The following is a 25563-nucleotide window of genomic DNA, read 5'->3' on the forward strand; positions in this document are numbered from 1 at the left end:
TCAAATTTGGAAACACAATTAAGCTTACGAAAGTCATTACAGAACCTTAATGAACCATCCGGCTTTGGAACAAGCACGATTGGACTGTTCCACTCACTTTGTGATTCCTGAATTACCCCAAGCTTTAACATTTTTTCTACCTCCAGTTTAATAGCCTTTCTACGAGCCTCAGGGACCCTATAGGGTTTAAGGCAGACCTTCTTCCCTGGTTCTGTTATTATGTCATGCTTAATAACATTAGTTTTTCCCGGTACCACAGAAAATACCTCTTTGTTCATTCTAATAAAATCCTTGACCTCTCTCTTCTGATGTACAGATAGGGTTTCCGATATATTTACCTCTGGTTCAGTGACAGGGAGTTCTGTAGGTTTTACCAGATTTATATGATATATTTGCTCAGGTTTCCTTCTCCCTGGCTGACTTACTTTGTAATTAACATCATTTATAACCCTGATATTATTTCTTGCCTCTACCAATGTTGGATCCTCCCATTGGGCTTTTTTAAAATTACCAGGGCCACCAACCAGATCTATCAAATCATCAATATTTTCCAAGCTAGTACTTGGTACTTCATTACTCTGAGAAGGTTGATCACCTACTAATACAGGCATAGGGCAATAAATCTTATTTTTCTCCTTTTCAATGGAACCCCCTTCAAAATCAGTTTCAGAGAAAGGAAATACATAAATATCAGAAGTTTGACATATTTCTGGAGATTCCCATAACTCCAGACATTTTGGAAAATTTTTCCCTATCACCACCTCATGGGCTAAATTTGGTACTACACCAACACAATATTTTAATTTACCACACTGAGGGGGGTAGTTATCAAGCCGTCTACTTTTCTGGCTTCGCCCGCCTAAGCTCGCCTCACATCGCCGCCGCGGACCTGAAAAAATACGCCTAAGTTATCAAATAAAGCTGTCAAAAAGCCGCGGGGCGATGAGCAGCGGACTGTGACAGTTATCACTCATCCAATCTCGCTGCTCTTCGGCTTTTTCCCAGCTTTATTGCTAGCCTGTCACTAAGCACTCACACTAAACTACACTGCTCTAACCCCTATACCGGCGCCCCCGGAGCCCCCCGCAACTAAATAAAGTGACTAACCCCTAAACCGCCGCTCCTAGACCCCGCCGCAAGTCTTATAAATGTATTAACCCCCTAAACCGCTGCTCCCGGACACCGCTGCCACCTACAGTATACCTAGTAACCCCTATCCTGCCCCCCCTACACCGTCGCCCTCTATTATAAAATTATTAACCCCTATCCTGCTGATCCCGCACCTCTCCGCAACTAAATAAATAGTTTTACCCCTAAACCGCCGCTCCCTGAACCCGCCGCAACCTATATTAAACCTATTAACCCCTAATCTGCCTCCCCTACACCGTCGCCCCCTATAATAAATTTATTAACCGCTATCCTGTCCCCCACTACGCCGCCGCCACTGTAATAAAATTATTAACCCCTAAACCTAAGTCTAACCCTAACCCTAACGCCCCCCTAACTTAAATATTAATTAAATAAATCTAAATAATATTTATCTTATTAACTAAATGAATCCTATTTAAAACAAAATACTTACCTATAAAATAAACCCTAATATAGCTACAATATAAATAATAATTATATTCTAGCTATCTTAGGATTTATTTATTTTTATTTTACAGGTACCTTTCAATTTATTTTAACTAGGTACAATAGCTATTAAATAGTTATTAACTATTTAATAGCTTACCTAGCTAAAATAAAGAGAAATTTACCTGTAAAATAAAAACTAACTTAAGTTACAATTACACCTAACACTACACTATACTTTAATAAATTATTCCTATTTAAAAATAAATACTTACCTGTAAAATAAACCCTAAGATAGCTACAATATAATTAATAATTATATTGTAGCTATCTTAGGATTTATATTTATTTTACAGGTAACTTTGTATTTATTTTAGCTAGTTAGAATAGTTATTAAATAGTTATTAACTATTTAATAACTACCTAGCTAAAAAAAATACAACATTACCTGTAAAATAAATCCTAACCTAAGTTACAATTAAACCTAATACTACACTATCATTAAATTAATTAAATAAACTACCTACAAATAACTACAATTAAATACAATTACATAAACTAACTAAAGTACAAAAAATAAAAAAAAGCTAAGTTACAAAAAATAAAAAAATAAGTTACAAACATGTTAAAAATATTACAACAATTTAAAGCTACTTACACCTAATCTAAGCCCCCTAATAAAATAACAACCCCCCCCCAAAATAAAAAAATGCCCTACCCTATTCTAAATTAAATAAATTTCAAAGCTCTTTTACCTTACCAGCCCTTAAAAGGGCCTTTTGTGGGGGCATGCCCCAAAGAAAACAGCTCTTTTGCCTGTAAAAGGAAAATACAACCCCCCCAACATTAAAACCCACCACCCACATACCCCTAATCTAACCCAAACCCCCCTTACAAAAACCTAACACTAATCCCCTGAAGATCATCCTACCTTTAGTTGTCTTCACTCAGCCGAGCCACCGATGGAACGGAATTAAGGTAGGAAAAATCTGATTGGCTGATGGAATCAGCCAATCAGATTCAAGTTCAATCCGATTGGCTGATCCAATCAGCCAATCAGATTGAGCTCACATTCTATTGGCTGTTCCGATCAGCCAATAGAATGCGAGCTCAATCTGATTGGCTGATTCCATCAGCCAATCAGATTTTTCCTACCTTAATTCCGATTGGCTGATAGAATCCTATCAGCCAATCGGAATTGAGGGGACGCCATCTTGGATGACGTCCCTTAAAGGAGCCTTCATTCGTCGTAGTCCGTCGGTGAAGAAGGAGGTTCCGCGTCGGCGGGAGGAAGATTCAAGACCCGGCTTGGAAGATGACATCTCCTGGATAGAAGATCTCTTCAGCGCCTCTTTGAAGATGACATCGGCCGGATCGAAGACTTTTCTTCAGCGCCGCCTGGATGATGACTTCATCGGATGGAAGATTTCTTCAGCGCCGCTTGGAGGATTAACTTCTGCCGCTCCGGATGTCCTCTTCAGTTCCATCGGTGGCTCGGCTGAGTGAAGACAACTAAAGGTAGGATGATCTTCAGGGGATTAGTGTTAGGTTTTTGTAAAGGGGGTTTGGGTTAGATTAGGGGTATGTGAGTGGTGGGTTTTAATGTTGGGGGGGGGGGTTGTATTTTCCTTTTACAGGCAAAAGAGCTGTTTTCTTTGGGGTATGCCCCCACAAAAGGCCCTTTTAAGGGCTGGTAAGGTAAAAGAGCTTTGAAATTTATTTAATTTAGAATAGGGTAGGGCATTTTTTTATTTTGGGGGGGTTTGTTATTTTATTAGGGGGCTTAGATTAGGTGTAAGTAGCTTAAAATTGTTGTAATATTTTTAACATGTTTGTAACTTATTTTTTTATTTTTTGTAACTTAGCTTTTTTTATTTTTTGTACTTTAGTTAGTTTATGTAATTGTATTTAATTGTAGTTATTTGTAGGTAGTTTATTTAATTAATTTAATGATAGTGTAGTATTAGGTTTAATTGTAACTTAGGTTAGGATTTATTTTAGAGGTAATTTTGTATTTTTTTTAGCTAGGTAGTTATTAAATAGTTAATAACTATTTAATAACTATTCTAACTAGCTAAAATAAATACAAAGTTACCTGTAAAATAAATATAAATCCTAAGATAGCTAAATATAATAATTAATAATATTGTGGCTATCTTAGGGTTTATTTTACAGGTAAGTATTTATTTTTAAATAGGAATAATTTATTAAAGTATAGTGTAGTGTTAGGTGTAATTGTAACTTAGGTTAGTTTTTATTTTACAGGTAAATTTCTCTTTATTTTATCTAGGTAAGCTATTAAATAGTTAATAACTATTTAATAGCTATTGTACCTAGTTAAAATAAATTGAAAGGTACCTGTAAAATAAAAATAAATCCTAAGATAGCTACAATATAATTATTTATATTGTAGCTATATTAGGGTTTATTTTATAGGTAAGTATTTAGTTTTAAATAGGATTCATTTAGTTAATAAGATAAATATTATTTTGAATTATTTAATTAATATTTAAGTTAGGGGGGCGTTAGGGTTAGTGTTAGACTTAGGTTTAGGGGTTAATAATTTTATTACAGTGGCGGCGGCGTAGTGGGGGACAGGATAGGGGTTAATACATTTATTATAGGTGGCGACGGTGTAGGGGGGGCAGATTAGGGGTTATTAAATTTATTATAGGTGGCGACGGTGTAGGGGGGGCAGGATAGGGGTTAATACATTTAATATAGGTTGCGGCGGGTTCAGGGAGCGGCGGTTTAGGGGTTAATACATTTATTATAGTTGCGGTGGGCTCCGGGAGCGGCGGTTTAGGGGTTAATATGTATAGAGTAGCTTGCGGTGGGCTCCGGGAGCGGCGGTTTAGGGGTTAATACACTTATTATAGTTGCGGTGGGCTCCGGGAGCGGCGGTTTAGGGGGTAATAACTTTATTTAGTTGCGGCGGTGTAGGGGGGGCAGATTAGGGGTGTTTAGACTCGGGGTACATGTTAGGGTGTTAGGTGTAGACAGCTCCCATAGGAATGAATGGGATGTCTGTCAGCAGCGAACTTGTACTTTCGCTATGGTCAGACTCCCATTGATTCCTATGGGATCCGCCGCCTCCAGGGTGGCGGATTGAAAACCAGGTACGCTGGGCCGGAAAAGTGCCGAGCGTACCTGCTAGTTTTTTGATAACTAGCAAAAGTAGTGAGAATGTGCCGCACTTGTGTGCGGAACATCTGGAGTGACGTAAGAATCGATCTGTGTCGGACTGAGTCCGGCGGATCGAAGTTTACGTCACAAAATTCTACTTTTGCCGGTCTCGAGCCTTTGATAACTAAGGCGTATCAGCCTCGCCACAAATACGCTGCGGAATTCCAGCGTATTTGAGGTTGACGGCTTGATAACTAGGCCCCTGAGTCTCAATCTCCACCTCAGCTGTAGGATATTCCCGTTTATCTCCATGAACACAGATAATTCCCATTTTTTCCCCATAATCTAATACTGCATCTGGTACTAAAGATTTAGCCACTAGTGTGACCATACTTCCTGAATCAAGCAAAGCCCTAGACACTTTACCATTAACCGTCACAGTACACCAATGGGAATCATTATTAACAGAGTTGTTGCTATTAGACAATAGTGAATGTGCAACATTACAGTCCATAAATTCATCTTTATCACAGTCTCTAGCAATATGCCCAACCTCATTACATTTAAAACATCTTACAGGTTGGTTATATTTAAATGTTTCCTTAATTCCTGGGGAAATGTCTCTGGTGTTTTGCCTATACACCTGCTGCTCTCTTATCCCCTTTATCCCCTGAACAGTCTTACCAGTTCTTGTAGAGCTCTGGGACTTGGGATTGTGGGGCTGATCCATTGAAGATTGTTGCAAAACTTCTCCTGAAGCTATAAATCTTTCGACCAATACAATCAACTGATCCGCTGTTTGAGGATCACCTTGATTAACCCACCGCCGCAGGGAAGCAGGTAATCCACGCTGAAACCGGTCCATCACCAGTAGTTCCACTATTTTGGTAGCTGAATTAACCTCTGGTTGCTGCCACTTCCTGGCAAGGTGTATAAGGTCGAACATCTGGGATCTTGCAGCATTATGAGATGAAAACATCCAGGAATGGAATCTTTGTGCACGGACTGCCGAAGTCATCCCCAGGCGTGCAAGGATTTCTGCTTTCAATTTCTCATAGTCACTGGCTTGTGCTGGCTCTAAATCAAAGTAGGCCTTCTGAGGTTCACCACTAAGAAATGGCGCAAGTATACTCGCCCACTCAACTGTCGGCCATTTTTCTCTTTCTGCTGTGCGTTCAAATGCCAAAAGATACGCCTCAACATCATCAGCTGCTGTCATTTTTTGAAGATAATGACTAGCCCTTATTACTCTGGAACCTTGGCTGCCACCAACATATTCAGAGTTCAGTCTTTCTGATATGGCTTGAACCTCTCGTTGCAGAGTCTGTGTAGCACTTTGCTGCTCCTCCCGGGTCTTCCTGAATGTCTCAGCTTGCACAGCAGCCATCTGTTGTATCAACAATTCAGTGTTCTCCTTCTGTGATTTAGCCAGCAGCATAGCACTCTCTGACTGGGCCAAGACCAACTGTTGCAGTGCTGCACTATTTTCAGCAGCTTTTCTGTTAGTCTCTTGCTGTATAGCATTAGAATGGATCAAAGCTTTAATGACCTCCTCCATGTTGCTTGCAGATTATTATGCCCACAGACTTACAACGTGGTTGCCCGTATTCTCCACCAAGTGTAACAGGGACCACTTTTAACCACGGTCTTCTAGAGCACAAATGCAGCACAGGACAATCCACTGTAGTTTAAAAGGCTTTATTTTTCACAGCAATAACAAACAGGCAGTTCATTTTCAAAAGAGGGAAATCCTTCCTCTGCAGCAAAGTTAAGTACTTTTAAATGTGTCCCAGCACTTCACAGCATTCCACAAGTGCTTTGTAAAAATAATGTCCTTTTACAGTTCATAGGAACAAAAGTCTTTTACACAGTGTAACAAACACACACACCAGCTTCTGTAGCTGTATATCTCTCTCTCAAGGCCTAAGTGAGGCTGCTATTTAAACCCTCACAACTTCTAATTAGCCACACCTGTGATTAGCTGCTGGACAGCTTCCCAGCTGTCTGGGACAATCAAATACACACTCTTTCTCCCTGGGGTTTTAACTGAAAGGAGAAATAGCATGTACAATGCTTGGTCTTAAATATCTTCCATTTATAACCAGGCCTTGCTTTCTGTCACAATATATATATAAAATAGTAATGCAAAGAGTGCCAAGGAGTTAGTGTTACATTAGATGACTGTAACCATAGATACAGATTATATAGTGTATAGAGCTATATAAGACACGGTGTATATGTGTGTGTGTGTCAAGAGATGACTGTAAGATACAGATTATAGATTGTATTGAATAGAGCTATATGACAGAGTGTGTGTGTATATATAATTAAATTATATATATATTAAAACTGAATTTTATTTCAAAATGACCTGCAGAAAATTTTTTACTACAGAAAAATCTCATCGCAGAAAGTGAAAAAAAGTTCTGCTTCTGGGCGGCCCACAGCCGATCCAGTTTTTTATATTAAACAAGAATTTCAGAAAGATTGGATTATACTACAATTTTTGAATATTTTGACATTTTAAACCTAAAACCCACCCTTACAGATTATAATGTCAAATTAATAGCGGATGTAAAGTTAACTGTAAGTGAAAGACTTATATATTACTTAATCTGTATTCATGAAATCTAATTTTAATATTAATTATATATATAACTTCTTCAGTTGGGTGGATTTTGGCATTGAAATCGAATTTTCTTCCCATTCTGAACGATTCAGATCTGACAGAGCTCAACCATAAAAAATGTAAATGTTAGAATATTTTCTGATATATTTTGGTAATACTGTCCAATTACATATATATTATTCCCTGCTTGTGTGTGTGGTTCTTTCTCTATCTCTCATATTAATAGGTTTAAATCAGTTCAAATAGGTTTTCAAGTGGTTTAAATCTGCAACCCCTTCTCACTGTGCTGAACCCTTAACTAATTGGTTATTTAAATAGCTGCTGTAGATCATTAAGTCATTAAGCTCATAGAACATAGGCCTGCCCTCTAGCAAATGGGATGAAGCCACACACAGTAAATATATTTCTAAAGATATATACACATACAGTACTTATAGGTGGCCTAAAGCTTTTATAATTCTGTACAATCTATATATGTTGAAATTGAGAGTATATTAAAATTAGTTGCTTCAAAAGAACACTGATAATACAATACCTTAGAATGGCTTAGAAAAACAGAACAATAGAACCGGCACCTCAGCACAAGCCCAGCTAAAGAATTGAATATAGAGCTGCAACAACTAATCGGCATAATCGATAATAATCGATTATGAAAATAGTTGTCAACAAATCTCATAATCGATTAGTTGGTTTGCAATTAGTTGGTCTATGCACAACACCAGCTGCTTTACTCCAATGAGCTCCTGCACATGGTATTGTGTTTTATGGTTATGCCCTTAGCCTAAAGGACGTCTACAGACTTTTACTTCTCACTTTTTCAGAACACTAAGTTTCTTTTTACGTTTACAACTACTCCTGTCTTATATGCAACCCAGAAATAAAATAGGAGTCATCATTTAGATTGTTTATATTAAATCAGGTGATTTGGGACTATGCTTTGCATGATATAGTGCTGAGCTTGTTATTTACACCATGTCCTAGATTGATGGCATTTGTTATATGAATTGATGTCATTATTACCCGTTTACACAATTTTAGTGGATCACTTGATATTGCTGATTATATGTACTCTATAGATAAATGTGTAAGGCTGTTTCCTATTATTGATATATAGTCTTTAGCCCTTTTGCCTTTGTTTTTTTTTTATATTTTTTAATCAATTGTAATATGTACCAAATTCCACCTCTGTAAGTATATATCTGATTTTAAGAGGGGACTAGATATTTGCCCCCCCCCCCACCTTATAGCTGGTTGTTTACCATTTCATATAGATATTCAAGATATTTTTATGTCAGAATGAAATCCAGGCTTACTTTATTAAGAGGCCCCTTGCATTGGTGGAGAGCTAACAAAGATAAATAGCCCACCTTGGTGAAATTGGCAAAACCTTACTTATGCATCTCAGGCACCTCAACACCTCTTCTCTGCTGCAGGCAAAATAGCTGCAAAAGAGAGCCAGACTCATCCAGGAGCATGTGGGCAATTTTGCATTTCAATGCAAAATTTCTGAAAGAGTGAATAACAGAATGTTATAAACAGTGGTAGTCTACCTCTTACTAGTTCTACCTCTCTTCAAAAAGTTTGTGGTTTTGCTTAATTATAAAAATTTGTTCTGCTGCTTAAAAAAAATTGGACCAACAGTTATGTTAATGTAAAGTTGTAAAGTTTTAGTCTGAAGTTTATATTTATAACTCTCAGTATGCGGATTTTACTTTGAATATAGAAACAAAATTATTTATTTTTTATCCGATTAGTCGATTAATCGAAAAAACTATCGGCCGATTAATCGATTATTAAAATAATAGTTAGTTGCAGCCCTAATTGAATATATATTTTATTTTGTCTGAATTGATTCACACTACTTAAAGGGGCAGTATACTATAAAATAGTTTTTCCCTTAATGTGTTTCCATTTACTTGTTTTTCCAGTTGCATAGTATAAAATGTATGAAATTTGCTTTTTTAAGGCTTATTTGTGTATATGAATTAGCTGATTTTGTGTTTTGAAGCCACAACCTAATAAAATGGGTTGAGTTTGTAGGTATAATCAGATCTCATTACTTTATCACATTGTTTACATATACCTGCTTATTTATCTTATATCTGTCCATAAACCAATCACCAGTACTTGGAGAGAACAATGGAAAATTAACATTTTATTACCTTATCTCTTCTATAACCCACTGGGAGTGTAATTTTTTCTACTGGCTATGTTAATACAGCTTGGCCTTGAGACCAAAAACTTTCAGGATGGGTGGGGATACCGCAGGCTAAATAAACTATTTTAAATGCTAATATAAGGCGAATGGAAATACTTGTAAACAATTTAATACACTCCAGCAGGTAAAGTGGATCATTGGGAACAAATTAAAGGGGAGACATTTTTTGAGTAAACTGTCCCTTTAAATTGGCTGTTCATAGACATTATAAAGTTTATCTTCTCTTTGAAAGTTTTTAAACATTTTGTGTAAACTCATTTCTATGTTCTCCCAGATCCAAACCACTGAACTGTTTGGCAAGAATCTATATTAATATATTATATTGTACACCGTTCAGTGACCCTTTAATGTGGGTGCCATTTCTAGCATTAAACATGTAGTGTCTCTTCCTAAAGATTCATTGTTATTGTCCATGGGTGATGTCTAATCTGTAATGTATATATAGTGATATTATCCTATCTCTTCACAGAGTCAACTTTCCCAGGCTCTGAATGGACTGTCAGACAGGGCCAAAGAAGCCAAAGAGTTCCTGGTTCAGCTGCGAAACATGGTCCAGCAAATCCAGGTACAGTTATCAGCTGAGAAAGAAACAAAACAAAAGGTTAATACACAATTTGTCATGATATTTTTTTTTTTTTACTTAATCCTTGAACATTCAGTGTGTAGCAGAAATTTATTGAGTGTTTTTGCTTATCTTGATCTATTTAGATGTTTGTGCCTATTACACACACTCTGTGGGTTTATTTTTTACACAAACATGCACATGTACATTACCTTAATACTCACACACACTACATTAATCCACACATACACGCACATGTACTACCCAGTACAAACAAAACCCCAGTACAAACACAAACTACACCAATGCACATCCATGCTACATAGTACACAAGGACACTAGCCCAGCACACACACATACAGACATACACTGCCCTAGTACACACTCACTGTTGTAGATTTCTGCAATGTTGTAGATTCTGTAAGGATATTCTTCTTCTTTGCGCAGAGAGACACTCACAGCAAAATGCTTGAATTCAGATGTTACTTTATTCTGGTTTCCATCAGCAGACAAACAGCAATGAGAATCTTACATTACACTTGCGTGTATGGCTAACTGTTGGTTCCAGTAGATTCTGATTACATAAAAGATCACATAGCTTTTTATACATTTACTGTAATATAGGATTCAATGAGAGGACATTTGGCCAACATTTGTTGATAAAGATCTGTCAGCATTGAGGCCCTTGTAAGTCGTAAATCCTGATAACCAGTGAAAGGAACACAGGATAGAAAGGTCATCCTGAATGTACTATTATCTCTTTCTACCATTCAAGGATCATAAGTGTGCCAGATGTCAGGGTTTACGACATGGAAAGTGCCAAATATAAAGATATTTATTGCAGGCACAAATAGAATTATAAAGAAAAGTATGAATATACCATTGATAATATCAATACTAAAAGAAGCTACATAGTTCTTAATGAATGCACTACAGCTAATTTTATATTGCTCCTGGCAAGCATATGGTGACTCTCTTATTACAAGAAATACAGAGAATACAGAAAATAGTGTAATTTTAAGATGAACCCATTCTCACCATTTAACTCTTTCTATTAATTTCTATGTCATTTCTATATCATTTCCCCCTGAAATACTTAAACAAGTATTTTATGGCCATTTTCCTATTCTGCCATCAACTCTCCATCTTAACAACACATGTCTTTCCTCTAGGTGTTCCAACCTATTGTACATCTTTTTCATCCTACAGCAAACAATAATAAGTAAAACAAAAAGTAAGAGGATAATAACTAATATGAACAACAACGGATGCATTACCCAGTGCCATACTCCAGACCATATGTCTATAGAGCCTTTTCCAAACCATCTATCCCACCATCCAAGTGAATGTTTCTTGAAATCACTTCTAACTTCCAATAACTGTTTCTTAACAAACTTCAACTGTATTGTAGCTTTATTACTAAAATCTTTGTGTTCTTGGAGAATATGTTCTAATTCCTTACTATCACCAATACCATCAACCAATTCCTTTCCAAACCCAATCATATTAACCTCCAAATCTCTTTTATGATACTCAAATGAACCATTCTTCCTAACCGGAACAGATGGTGTTAAAGTAAAATGTGTTCCCGACCATTTAGAGTATAAGATGGCTTGAATAACTGGTCTATGTGTACATTAAGTACCTTCAGCTAGGATTGTTGTTACTGAACAGTTCTTTTCATGTATAGTAGCTGTACCATCCATCTGATGCCAACAAACTCTACCTCCTGGTAGAACCCAACCTGGATATGTAGGTACTTTACTAACTTCAACATCACAAATTCCATTTTCCCAACACCATTCTGATCGTCTAGTAATGGTATATGAACCAGGTGTACACAATATAACATTATCCTTTGTAACACAATGATCAGTCTTAATTATCTCAGTGTGTGGAGTTCCCTGAGATATAACTAAACTGTCCTGTCCTAGATGATGTGTCATCCACTTATCATCAGAGATCCAGCCTATTTCATAAACTGACATTACATCTATTTTCTTCCCTTGAATAGGTGCTAGTATAGAAAAATAACAAAGACTACCTTTGCATCCTAAATATTCTATAACCCATACACCCATATATGGTACTGCAAATTTTAACTGTTCAGGAATCATTAATTCCCAAGGCCAATAATGTTCTCTTAAAGATTGTATCAACAATTTAGCATTGGAATACATTTCTTGTTGTAAGGTAATACATCCTAAAACTAAATTAGTAACATTATTCAGTTTCCTTAATCCTAAAGTTATATTGTTCTCTAAATTGATTAAATGGGATATAAGTTTTACTTGTCCTTTAAAATGTTCATGCACTAAACTATTCAAAATAACTGCTTAAATATATGATTGATCAGCTCCTTTCATTCCTGTTGTTGCCAAATCACTCATTCTGGAGCTTAAAGTATCAATATCTATTGAATTCAGAAATCCTGTCGCTGTACCTATCCCTCCTAATAATGTATCATACCATGCTCTTTTTGTCCTGTCTTTATGATTCTCCTGAGACCAAGTAGTTTTCTTAGACAACCATAAACTAAATCCTTTTTTCAAATCTTTTACAATGTTACCACATTCAGGGTGTGTGTTACTAATATCCCAATTAGAGGCATTAATGTGATAAGTATATAGACCATATTGTACGTCTATCAGTAATGTTCTGGACTTATCATTAACTAATTGAATAGGTTCAGCATTTCGCTTTATAATGTGACAAACATCATCGTGAAATACTTTAGATGGAACCCAACCAAAATGTTCAAATTTAAAAATTCCCCAAACATGAGATGTTTCAGTGTATGTTTTGATATTATTACGGGAATCTTTATACCCTGCCCATCCAAAGAATGGAGCTAAAAAGTACATAGGTAATCGAAAGGATGGATTGTACAATTGTAAAGATATACCATAATATACATCAGAAAACCCAAATTTTGCTCTGTTACGGTATCTTAAAGGCGTAAACAGAGTTTGTTCCATATCCAAATAGATAGTGTTAAAAAGTTCTGGATCACGAGTTTCAGGAGCGGTTATAAGAATTTCTAAATAGTGTGTTAACAGTTCTCCCAAATTTGTCTTACAATATTGTTTCTCTTTTGTGGGAGAAAATGTGATCCAAGAATAAGTTTCATTATTTGCAAAAGTTATTCCTGGTACTCCCCCTGTTAAATTATAACTAACTTTAAAACACAGAGCATTGTTTACCGTAATGTTAACTGATATTATCTCATTCCTGATTGTCTCAATATGTGTAGGTTCCTGACAAGTCATAGTACCTTGAAAACTACCATAATGTTTACAATTTGTCCCAACCTTAGTACAGGAAGCATAGATGTTAGGTCTAGTTAATGGTATACCTGTACCAGCAAACAGATTTCTGATCACATCCATAGTTGTAACAGATACCTCTTGGTGGCCATTCGAATATGCACAAGAGGATGTACCAACACATGGAACAATAGAAATCAAAATAAACATAACACTTGACAGTGTGCACCCACGAAATGGTTTGTCCGCTATATGAGGTTGTGGTCGCGGAGGTAACATAGGGGTTTGTTCTTGTCCATCAAAGTCCTCAGCAAGCGTCTCTAGTCTCTTATAAGTACCCTTTGTTACCTTCTTCAGTTTTTAATTTCTCTTATGTTCTTGCATAGCTCCAAATGGGTGCCAACCTTCAGACATGATCTAAAATAACAAAAAACAAGTGCGAGTAACTGGACATATCAATTCAATGTTTTACATTAGGTAACAGCTTATTCCGTTCTCTTTTCCCTTATTCTCATCATACCTCTTTTTCCTACAATCCCTCTTTATGTGACCTGTCTTTCTGCAGTAAAAACATTCTGGTCCCCTGTATTCATTATCTCTTTACCAATTCCATTTTCTGCGTGTCACATAAGATACTTGTCTATCAGCAATCTCATCATCACTACTGTTACCTTCTTTGTTATTGAGAAAGACTTTAGCAGTTGGCTGTCTAGTTTGTCCCAGTGTTATCAGATCTTGCATTATTCCTTGAGCAGCATCTAAAATTGTGGCAGCATCACTAGCTCTCAATCTGATATAAGTGGGCAAACCATTTATGCAAGAAACAAAATCAGAAACACTCTGTCTGTGATCCTCGGCAGTCATGACATTCGTGTCTAATCTCATTACCAAACCCCATGCTTTTAGAAACATACGTGCACAGACTCTGATATCATCTTTGATATCCATTTTGAGAGAGTCCAGAGCAGATGGATTTGGCCTGTTAACTCCAGTCACGGCTTTAACAACCCAAACCAATCTTTGAGAATCATCTGGATACTTGTCTGCAAAATGGTTCTCATCACCCATAGCTTGTTCCCAATCTAAACTGTCAGTCAGTGTACTATAGACAAATTCAGTAAAGTAATTTTGTACCAATTCACTTAAGTGGGTAGGTAGCCACATAGTTAAACATTGCCACACCAGTACATCATCAAATGCCATTTTAACCATTTCTCCCTCAAAAATCATGCAATTGTAAAATGGACCTTTGTCTTTTTCAAATTTTGGCAATTTCTCAATAAGTTTCATCAATTTAGGTCTGTTAAATTCTTCACCTGCCTTTCCCATGTACCTCCCCAAATGTGTTCTTAGAGCTTTGTTATCTTTCCTTTCAATACCTTTTGGTATCCCATATTTACTCGGGGTTCTCTCCTGACTACCCTCAGGAGCCTGTTGTGTATCTAGAAATTCTGTTACAGCACCTTTAGTAGCAGTGTAATGTTCATGTAGGGTGTTTAGGGCTTCTGCATTGTATTCTAATATGCTGTATGTTAATTCTAATGCTTTAATTAACAAATCAGGATTAATTGTGTCTAACTCTTCTTCTGATGCTGTTTTGTAATAATCAAGGGCTCTGTCTACTTCACCTTTAACTCTTTTGTTTGATTCTATAACTTCTTTAATATCAATGCTTAGTTTTGGAAACCTATTTGATCCTTTCCTTATAGGGGTAGAGGTAGACTTTGTGGGTGATTGGGAGATAAACCATATTTTATTCAGTAATTTTCTCTGTTTTGTGGCATTTACACAAATTTTACAATCTTGGTTTATCTGAGTAGCAGCATTTAACTGTTCAAATTTTGTATCAACTGCTAACCATCCCTTACAAAAAACACCCACTTTAAGTTTATGTTTTTGTCTGATTGAACTTTTTTTTTCAATTTCTCCAATTTTCTCTATACATTGTTCTTTATAATCTAGCCACACTTCATCCCAATTATTTCCCTTTACAGAAAAAGGTACATTACAGTCTTTAGCTTTTTTCTCAAGCCATTCTAAAGCCATTATTAAGAGCTGGGCTAAATTAGCCACTCACCAGGACCGTGGATGTGGTCTTGAAGGTGTAGAAAGCGTGCAGTCAATCCAACCTTCACTGGATAAGTTTTGTCTGGAGACACCCTTCGCCACTGCGCAGATTCTAGGCGTTTTTTTTTCTTTTTCAGTATTCTTTATTCTTAGTTGTTCCTTTGCAGCAAGTCTCCTACTGCTTCTGTAATTCCGACAGGGTGCTGGTTCATTCTCCTTTGTCCCTTTAAGTATTTTGTCCCTCTCTTCAGGACAATACTGTGATGTCTCTGTTGCAGAACTTCTTGTAGCCGGGAAACTGAAGAGGAGATAGGCACAGTTCAACCCCACCCTCCTTTTTAGGGAGGCACGAGAAAAACTAATACCTAGTAGACCCCTCTTTCAGGCCGCAATTCTCCACCAATATGTTGTAGATTTCTGCAATGTTGTAGATTCTGTAAGGATATTCTTCTTCTTTGCGCAGAGAGACACTCACAGCAAAATGCTTGAATTCAGATGTTACTTTATTCTGGTTTCCATCAGCAGACAAACAGCAATGAGAATCTTACATTACACTTGCGTGTATGGCTAACTGTTGGTTCCAGTAGATTCTGATTACATAAAAGATTACATAGCTTTTTATACATTTACTGTAATATAGGATTCAATGAGAGGCGTCTGGCCAACATTTGTTGATAAAGATCTGTCAGCATTGAGGCCCTTGTAAGTCATAAATCCTGATAACCAGTGAAAGGAACACAGGATAGAAAGGTCATCCTGAATGTACTATTATCTCTTTCTACCATTCAAGGATCCTAAGTGTGCCAGATGTCAGGGTTTACGACTTCTAAATACATTGAAAGTGCCAAATATTAAGATATTTATTGCAGGCACAAATAGAATTATAAAGAAAAGTATGAATACATCATTGATAATATCAATACTAAAAGAAGCTACATAGTTCTTAATGAATGCACAATACAGCTAATTTTATATTGCTCCTGGCAAGCATATGGTGACTCTCTTATTACAAGAAATACAGAGAATACAGAAAATAGTGTAATTTTAAGATGAACCCATTCTCACCATTTAACTCTTTCTATTCCTTTCTATGTCATTTCTATATCACTCACTACCCCAGTAAACACAGATACACATGCACTACCTCAACTAACACACACACACTATGCCAGTACACACCTACACCTACATATGCACCCATAATAGATGTATAATAAGGGGGGGGGCACAATCATAGAAGTTTTTTTTCTTCTTTAATCACTGTAAATTGCTTTGCTTGTTATAGTCAGGTCAAAGCTGTTGGAAGCCTTAGTATATTTTTGACATCCAAAATAATAGCGAAATGTCATATACATTATTTTGCAGCATATAAGAACTTCTGAAATATATGATCCAAACCTAAAATTTAGAAAATAAGGATGGTGTGGGGAATTAACAAGTATGCATTTGGAATATAATAGTATACATATTTGAAAAATAGTATTACGTGCTTTAAAATTCTGTATTTTTTTAAGGTCAAATTACAAATGCGTTTTTGAAAGTCTGGTTTTCTTTTTATTCATATTGAGTAAACATGCAAAAAAAAAAAAAAACATGAACAGGCTTTTCTCTGTCCTTTCATTGAGGTTTTTTCAGACACCTGAACTTAAAATGTATTGAATTAAAAAGGAAAACTTGGAAGCTAATTAATTCAATACTGATGGTGACTGCATACTGTGTTTTCAGTTTTATTCACTTAACCACCAATATCAGTTCATGGCATATATGTTTAACTATTTTAAACAACTGTATAGTATTCTGTAAAAATTTTAAAATTGAACTTCAATAGGAAATTCAACTGTGCTTATTATTTTTATTTAGTTTCATGGTTCTAAAGTGTAATCTTTAGTGTATTTTATTTCCAATGGCATGGAGAGTCCCCAATTCCATTCATTACTGTTGGGAATTCAACACCTGGCCACCAGGAGGAGGCAAGGACACCCCAGCCAAAGCTTAAGTATCCCTCCCACTTCCCATACTCCCCCTTTCATTCTTTGCCTTTGTAGGAGGAAGGCGAAGATGGTGCACTGAAGAAAAGTGGATTAAAGTCCTTTAATGGGTAGCTTCTCTTCAAGAGAGGACTGGGGTTAATGCTTTGTCCATGTAAACCTCTTAGTAAGAGTATTGGATGCTGTTAGCTGCTGGATGTCGCAGGGATTTTCTCTGTCCTCCTTCCAGCAATCTGTGCTAACACCCCCACCCTGCAACCAGTGTTAGCTTACACTTCTTTCGTTTCTATTTCAGGTCCCTGTCAGAAGTTGGATGAAGTTGTCAGACCTGGAAGTGCTGTGTCTGTCCCACAGAAGAGGCTCCAAAGGTAAGTGTCTTATGCTTGTATAGGGTGGGACTATGAATTCACCATGAGGAGTTTTAATGTAGGTGTTCTTATTTGTAGTATTTGAAGTATTTTTAATTGTGGCATTAAAATATTTTTCCATTAGTTTCTGTGGGGTTCTTTCCTTAGTATGGAGGATAGAGTGGATTTGGAGAAAGATGTTTCTTTACCATTGGGGGACACATGTCTATATTGTTAGGAGGCCCATGTGATACCACCTGCACAGTTATGTTCCTCATGTTTAACTTCCATATTGCAGTCAAAGTCCAAAACATCTAAATCTTTGTCTGCTGTTTCTAAGAAGGTTAACCCTTCAGAGCCCACTACCTCTCAGGACTCTGTTGCCCTTGACATGCCTGAACTTTTCCTCAGTCCCCGTCCCTAGTAGTTGCACTGACAGTTCCCTGCTGCTTAGCTCAGTCTCTTTCTCTATCAATCTGCTGCGCTGAGTTCCTTACCTATTGCAGGTAAGAGAAAGAGAAAGGTTAAACATGTTTCCTCTGACACGGACATCTCTTCTCATACTGAAGCTGCAGTGGTCAGCTCATCACAAATCTCAGAGGATGACCATACCTTGGTGGCCTCTGAAGGTGAAATATCTGATTCTGACTCTGCTGTGGACAGCCCAGTGGAGTCTGAGGATGTTAATTTCAGGTTCAAACACAAACACCTTTATTTGTTACTCAAGGAGGTGTTATCTACTTTGGATGTCCCGGCTCCTAAGATACCAAAACTGGATAGAGTTTATGATGTTAAACCCAGGGCTCTGGAAGTTTTTTTCATTTCCGATTCATTTGTCAGACATCATCTCTAAGTAGTGGGAGAAACCGGGGATTCCGTTCTCCCTCTCCTCTAATTTTAAAAGGATGTTTCCAGTCTCTGACTTTTGGAATTGTGGAGTACATTTCCCAAGGTGGACGTTGCTATCTCCACCCTGGCCAAAAGAACTACTATCCCTTTGGAGGATAGTACCTCCTTTAGAGACCCCATGGATAGGAAATTGGAAGGGTACCTCCGGAGGATATTTCATCAGCTTGTTCTTCTCTGGCAAACGGCTGCAAGCATTGCGGCGGTTGCGGGAGCCGTCACTTACTGGTGTGACTGGTTATCAGAATTTATTTTAGAGGAGACTCCGTTGGAGGAGATTCAAGATCGAATTAAGGCTTTGAAGATAGCCAATTCCTTTATTTGTGATGCGAATATGCAGGTCGTTCACCTGAGTGCCATGTCCTCGGGTTTCGCAGTCCTGTCACGTAGGGCCTTGTGGCTAAAGTCCTAGTCAGCGGACATGGTTTCCAAGTCTGGACTTATTTCCTTACCCTTTAAGGGGAAGTCATTATTCGGGTTAGGTCTAGATTCCATTTTCCACAGCAACTTCTCTTTTTGACTGAAGAGTGTCTTCTTCTTGGCTTTTAAGAACAAAGTATCTATGGAACAAATCTGTTAGGCGTCTTCTTTGCATACTTTTTTTTTTTTAATTTTCTACAAGTTTAATGGTTTTGCCTCAGCTGAGGCTTTCTTTGGGAGAAAAGTGCTTCAAGTGGTGGTGCCTTCAGTTTGGGTCCACATGGCTTTAGTTTCCCTCCCTGTCCATTCTGTGTCCTCTCTAGCTTGGGTATTGGATTCCCAACAGTAATGAATGGAATAGTGGACTCTCCATGCCATTGGAAAGAAAACAATATGTATGCTTACCTGATAAATTATTTTTTTTCTTGGCATGGAGAGTCCACAAATCCGCCCTTTTTATTTTTAAGGCAGCATTTTTTTCCCTAATCTTCTGGCACCTATATACCCCTGGTGATTCACCTACCTTTTCCTTATTTCCTCGGCTGAATGACTGGGGGAGTATGGGAAGTGGGAGTGATACTTAAGCATTGGCTGGGGTGTCTCCTCCTGGTGGCCAGGTGTTAAATTCTCAACAGTTAATGAATGGAATTGTGGACTCTCCATGCCAGGAAAGAAAATAATTTATCAGGTAAGCATACATTTTGTTTTCAACTATTATGAAACCAGAAAACTATTGTATTAAAGAATATTATAGGGACACATCAAACGCACATTTTTTCTTTTATAGTTCAGATAGAACATGCAATTTTAAACAACCTTCTAATTTTGCAAGAATGTTATCCATTTACAAGAGCACTATATAGCAGCACTATTCCCTGCCATGTAGTGCTCCAGACATTTACCTTGTTATCTCTTCAACAAAGAAATCCACGGGAACAAAGCAAATTTGATTTTAAAAATTGTATGCTCTGTCTGAATGACAAAAGAAAATTGATGAGTTTCATATCCCTTTAATATTAAACAAAATGTGTGACTATGTGTGGTATGACATTTGACCCAGGCCAAAATGGGTTTTCTAGGTGTCATAGCTGTTGAAATAAAATAATCGAGGTGCTATGCATGCAGCTTGGAAGCCTTTGCAATCCAGGTTTGCTCACGTTAATAGCTCAACTGCAATTTGCCATAAAATAGTCTTAAAGGAACAGTAAACATCTTGAGATGTTTATATACAAGGTTTAGTTATTTATAGTAAAACGTTTAAATGGTTCATTATTTATTTTGCCCCTTTTCATGTAATTTGGCTCTGGAAATTGTTGACTTTAAAGTGCTCAGAGCTGGAAATGAATACTGAGAATTTCAGAAGGCTAACCCTTCTACATATTTTTCCCTAACTTGCTTTACCAGATAACTGCGAAACAATGCGCTTTATACTAACAGAATGATTATGGTTAGCCTTTTCCTCAAGATCGGAATTACTTATCCATATAAGTCAAGTAGTGGGTGCAGTTTGGCTATTAAAAACTATTGCAGCAAACAAGATGTTATTATTTTTTTTTTTAAACTTTAGACTTGACTGATATGTTCTATAGCAAGACAACAGAAATGTTCTCTATTTACGTGTTTAGTGCCACTTTAAGACCGTTATTTCTCTTGTTAAGTGTATCCAGTCCACGGATCATCCATTACTTGTGGGATATTCTCCTTCCCAACAGGAAGTTGCAAGAGGATCACCCACAGCAGAGCTGCTATATAGCTCCTCCCCTCACTGCCATATCCAGTCATTCTCTTGCAACTCTCAACAAAGATGGACGTAGTAAGAGGAGAGTGGTGTATTATAGTTAGTTTTTTAACTTCAATCAAAAGTTTGTTATTTTTAAATGGTACCGGAGTGTACTGTTTCATCTCAGGCAGCATTAGAAGAAGAATCTGCCTGTGATTTCTATGATCTTAGCAGAAGTAACTAAGATCCACTGCCGTTCTCACATATTCTGAGGAGTGAGGTAACTTCAGAGGGGGAATGGCGTGCAGGTTTTCCTGCAATAAGGTATGTGCAGTTAACATATTTTTAGGGATGGAATTTGCTAGAAAAATGCTGCTGATACCGGATTAATGTAAGTTAAGCCTTAAATGCAGTGATAGCGACTGGTATCAGGCTTATTAACAGAGATACATACTCTTATAAAAGTGCAATATAAAACGTTTGCTGGCATGTTTAATCGTTTTTATATATGCTTGGTGATAAAACTTATTGGGGCCTAGTTTTTTTTTCCACATGGCTGGCTTGATTTTTGCCTAGAAACAGTTTCCTGAGGCTTTCCACTGTTGTAATATGAGTGGGAAGGGCCTATTTTAGTGCTTTTCTGTGCAGATAAAAATACTGACAGAGACATTCAGCTTCCCTCTGCATGATACAGGACATCTCTGAAGGGCTCAAAAGGCTTCAAAGTCGTGTTTGAGGAGGGTAACAACCACAGTAGACTGTGGCAGTTGTTGTGACTGTGTTTAAAAAACGTTGTCATTTATTATTCCGTTTTTGTTATTAAGGGGTTAATCATCCATTTGCAAGTGGGTGCAATGCTCTGCTGACTTGTTAAAAATTTTGTTAGTGTAACTGCCTTTTTTCACTGTTATTTCAAATTTTGTCAAAATTTGTTTCTCTTAAAGGCACAGTAACGTTTTTTATATTGCTTGTTAACTTGCTTTAAAGTGTTTTCCAAGCTTGCTAGTCTCATTGCTAGTCTGTACAAACATGTCTGAAACAGAGGATACTTGTTCATTATGTTTAAAAGCCATGGTGGAGCCCCATAGGAGAATGTGTACTAAATGTATTGATTTCACCTTAAACAGTAAAGATCAGTCTTTATCTATAAAAGAATTGTCACCAGAGGGGTCTGTCGAGGGGGAAGTTATGCCGACTAACTCTCCCCACGTGTCGGACCCTTCGCCTCCCGCTCAAGGGACGCACGCTAATATGGCGCCAAGTACATCAGGGACGCCCATAGCGATTACTTTGCAGGACATGGCTGCAATCATGAATAATACCCTGTCAGAGGTATTATCCAGATTGCCTGAATTGAGAGGCAAGCGCGATAGCTCTGGGGTTAGACGAGATACAGAGTGCGTAGATGCTGTAAGAGCCATGTCTGATACTGCGTCACAATATGCAGAACCTGAGGACAGAGAGCTTCAGTCTGTGGGTGATGTCTCTGAATCGGGGAGACCTGATTCAGAGATTTCTAATTTTAATTTTAAGCTTGAGAACCTCCGTGTATTGCTTGGGGAGGTATTAGCTGCTCTGAATGACTGTGACACAATTGCAGTGCCAGAGAAATTGTGTAGGCTGGATAAATACTATGCAGTGCCGGTGTGTACTGATGTTTTTCCAATACCTAAAAGGCTTACAGAAATTATTAGTAAGAAATGGGATAGGCCCGGTGTGCCCTTTTCCCCACCTCCTATATTTAGAAAAATGTTTCCAATAGATGCCACTACACGGGACTTATGGCAGACTGTCCCTAAGGTGGAGGGAGCAGTTTCTACTTTAGCAAAGCGTACCACTATCCCGGTTGAGGACAGTTGTGCTTTTTCAGATCCAATGGATAAAAAATTGGAGGGTTACCTTAAGAAAATGTTTATTCAACAAGGTTTTATTTTACAGCCCCTTGCATGCATTGCGCCTGTCACTGCTGCGGCGGCATTCTGGTTTGAGGCCCTGGAAGAGGCCATCCATACAGCTCCATTGACTGAAATTGTTGACAAGCTTAGAACTCTTAAGCTAGCTAACTCATTTGTTTCTGATGCCATTGTTCATTTGACTAAACTAACGGCTAAGAATTCCGGATTTGCCATCCAGGCGCGTAGGGCGCTATGGCTCAAATCCTGGTCAGCTGATGTGACTTCAAAGTCTAAATTACTCAACATTCCTTTCAAGGGGAAGACCTTATTCGGGCCTGGTTTGAAAGAAATTATTGCTGACATTACTGGAGGTAAGGGTCATACCCTTCCTCAGGACAGGGCCAAATCAAAGGCCAAACAGTCTAATTTTTGTGCTTTTCGAAATTTCAAGGCAGGTGCAGCATCAACTTCCTCTGCTTCAAAACAGGAGGGAACTTTTGCTCAATCCAAGCAGGCCTGGAAACCTAACCAGTCCTGGAACAAGGGCAAACAGGCCAGAAAGCCTGCTGCTGCCTCTAAGACAGCATGAAGGAGCGGCCCCCTATCTGACAACGGATCTAGTAGGGGGCAGACTCTCTCTCTTCGCCCAGGCGTGGGCAAGAGATGTTCAGGATCCCTGGGCGTTGGAGATCATATCTCAGGGATATCTTCTGGACTTCAAAGCTTCTCCTCCACAAGGGAGATTTCACCTTTCAAGATTATCTGCAAACCAGATAAAGAAAGAGGCATTCCTAAGCTGCGTACAAGATCTCCTTGTAATGGGAGTGATCCATCCAGTTCCGCGGACGGAACAAGGACAGGGGTTTTATTCAAATCTGTTTGTGGTTCCCAAAAAAGAGGGAACCTTCAGACCAATTTTGGATTTAAAGATCCTAAACAAATTCCTCAGAGTTCCGTCATTCAAGATGGAAACTATTCGAACCATTTTACCCATGATCCAAGAGGGTCAGTACATGACCACAGTGGACTTAAAGGATGCCTACCTTCACATTCCGATTCACAAGAATCATCATCAGTTCCTGAGGTTTGCCTTTCTAGACAGGCATTACCAATTTGTAGCTCTTCCATTCGGGTTGGCTACAGCCCCAAGAATTTTTACAAAGGTTCTGGGCTCACTTCTGGCGGTCCTAAGACCGCGAGGCATAGCGGTGGCTCCTTACCTGGACGAGATCCTGATACAGGCGTCAAGCTTTCAAATTGCCAAATCTCATACAGAGATAGTTCTGGCATTCCTGAGGTCGCATGGGTGGAAAGTGAACGAAGAAAAGAGTTCTCTATCTCCTCTCACGAGGGTTTCCTTCCTAGGAACTCTAATAGATTCTGTAGAAATGAAAATTTACCTGACGGAGTCCAGGTTATCAAAACTTCTAAATGCTTGCCGTGTTCTTCACTCCATTCCGCGCCCCACGGTGGCTCAGTGCATGGAAGTAATCGGCTTAATGGTAGCGGCGATGGACATAGTGCCATTCGCGCGCCTGCATCTCAGACCGCTGCAATTATGCATGCTCAGTCAGTGGAATGGGGATTACACAGATTTGTCCCCTCTACTAAATCTGGATCAGGAAACCAGAGATTCTCTTCTCTGGTGGTTATCTCGGGCCCATCTGTCCAAGGGTATGACCTTTCGCAGACCAGATTGGACAATTGTAACAACAGATGCCAGCCTTCTTGGTTGGGGTGCAGTCTGGAACTCCCTGAAGGCTCAGGGTTCATGGACTCAGGAGGAGAAACTCCTCCCAATAAATATTCTGGAGTTAAGAGCAATATTCAATGCTCTTCTGGCTTGGCCTCAGCTAGCAACACTGAGGTTCATCAGATTTCAGTCGGACAACATCACGACTGTGGCTTACATCAACCATCAAGGAGGAACCAGGAGTTCCCTAGCGATGTCAGAAGTCTCCAAGATAATTCGCTGGGCAGAGACTCACTCTTGCCACCTGTCAGCGATCCATATCCCAGGTGTAGAGAACTGGGAGGCGGATTTTCTAAGTTGTCAGACTTTTCATCCGGGGGAATGGGAACTCCATCCAGAGGTGTTTGCTCAATTGGTTCTCCGTTGGGGCAAACCAGAATTGGATCTCATGGCGTCTCGCCAGAACGCCAAGCTTCCTTGTTACGGATCCAGGTCCAGGGACCCAGAAGCGGCACTGATAGATGCTCTAGCAGCGCCTTGGTTCTTCAACCTGGCTTATGTGTTTCCACCGTTTCCTCTGCTCCCTCGTCTGATTGCCAAAATCAAACAGGAAAGAGCATCGGTGATATTGATAGCGCCTGCGTGGCCACGCAGGACCTGGTATGCAGACCTAGTGGACATGTCATCCTTTCCACCATGGACTCTGCCTCTGAGACATGACCTTCTAATACAAGGTCCTTTCAATCATCCGAATCTACTTTCTCTGAGACTGACTGCATGGAGATTGAACGCTTGATCCTATCAAAGCGTGGCTTCTCCGAGTCAGTAATTGATACCTTAATACAGGCACGAAAGCCTGTCACCAGGAAAATTTACCACAAGATATGGCGTAAATATCTTCATTGGTGTGAATCCAAGAATTACTCATGGAGTAGGGTTAGGATTCCTAGGATATTGTCCTTCCTCCAAGAGGGTTTGGACAAAGGATTATCAGCTAGTTCTTTAAAGGGACAGATTTCTGCTCTGTCTATTCTTTTACACAAGCGTCTGGCAGAAGTTCCAGACGTTCAGGCATTTTGTCAGGCTTTAGTTAGAATTAAGCCTGTGTTTAAACCTGTTGCTCCTCCATGGAGCTTAAACTTGGTTCTTAA

At 38.5% G+C, this 25563-nt stretch overlaps 1 protein-coding gene across 10 annotated transcripts in view; it reads left to right on the forward strand.

Annotated features, from left to right (window-relative positions):
* Positions 1-25563, forward strand: part of TRIM9 (tripartite motif containing 9) — a 390783-nt gene that overhangs the window by 142612 nt on the left and 222608 nt on the right. For 8 of the 10 annotated variants that reach the window (XM_053697627.1, XM_053697625.1, XM_053697629.1 and 5 more), the window contains exon 2: positions 10018-10113. The exons of the other annotated variants lie outside the window; for them this stretch is intronic. In XM_053697627.1, coding sequence (XP_053553602.1) covers positions 10018-10113 — 96 coding nt within the window. The remainder of the gene's footprint in view (positions 1-10017; positions 10114-25563) is intronic. 10 annotated transcript variants of the gene reach the window in all.

The sequence above is a fragment of the Bombina bombina genome, chromosome 1 (assembly GCF_027579735.1).
Source record: "Bombina bombina isolate aBomBom1 chromosome 1, aBomBom1.pri, whole genome shotgun sequence".
In the NCBI taxonomy this organism is placed as follows: Eukaryota; Metazoa; Chordata; class Amphibia; order Anura; family Bombinatoridae; genus Bombina; species Bombina bombina.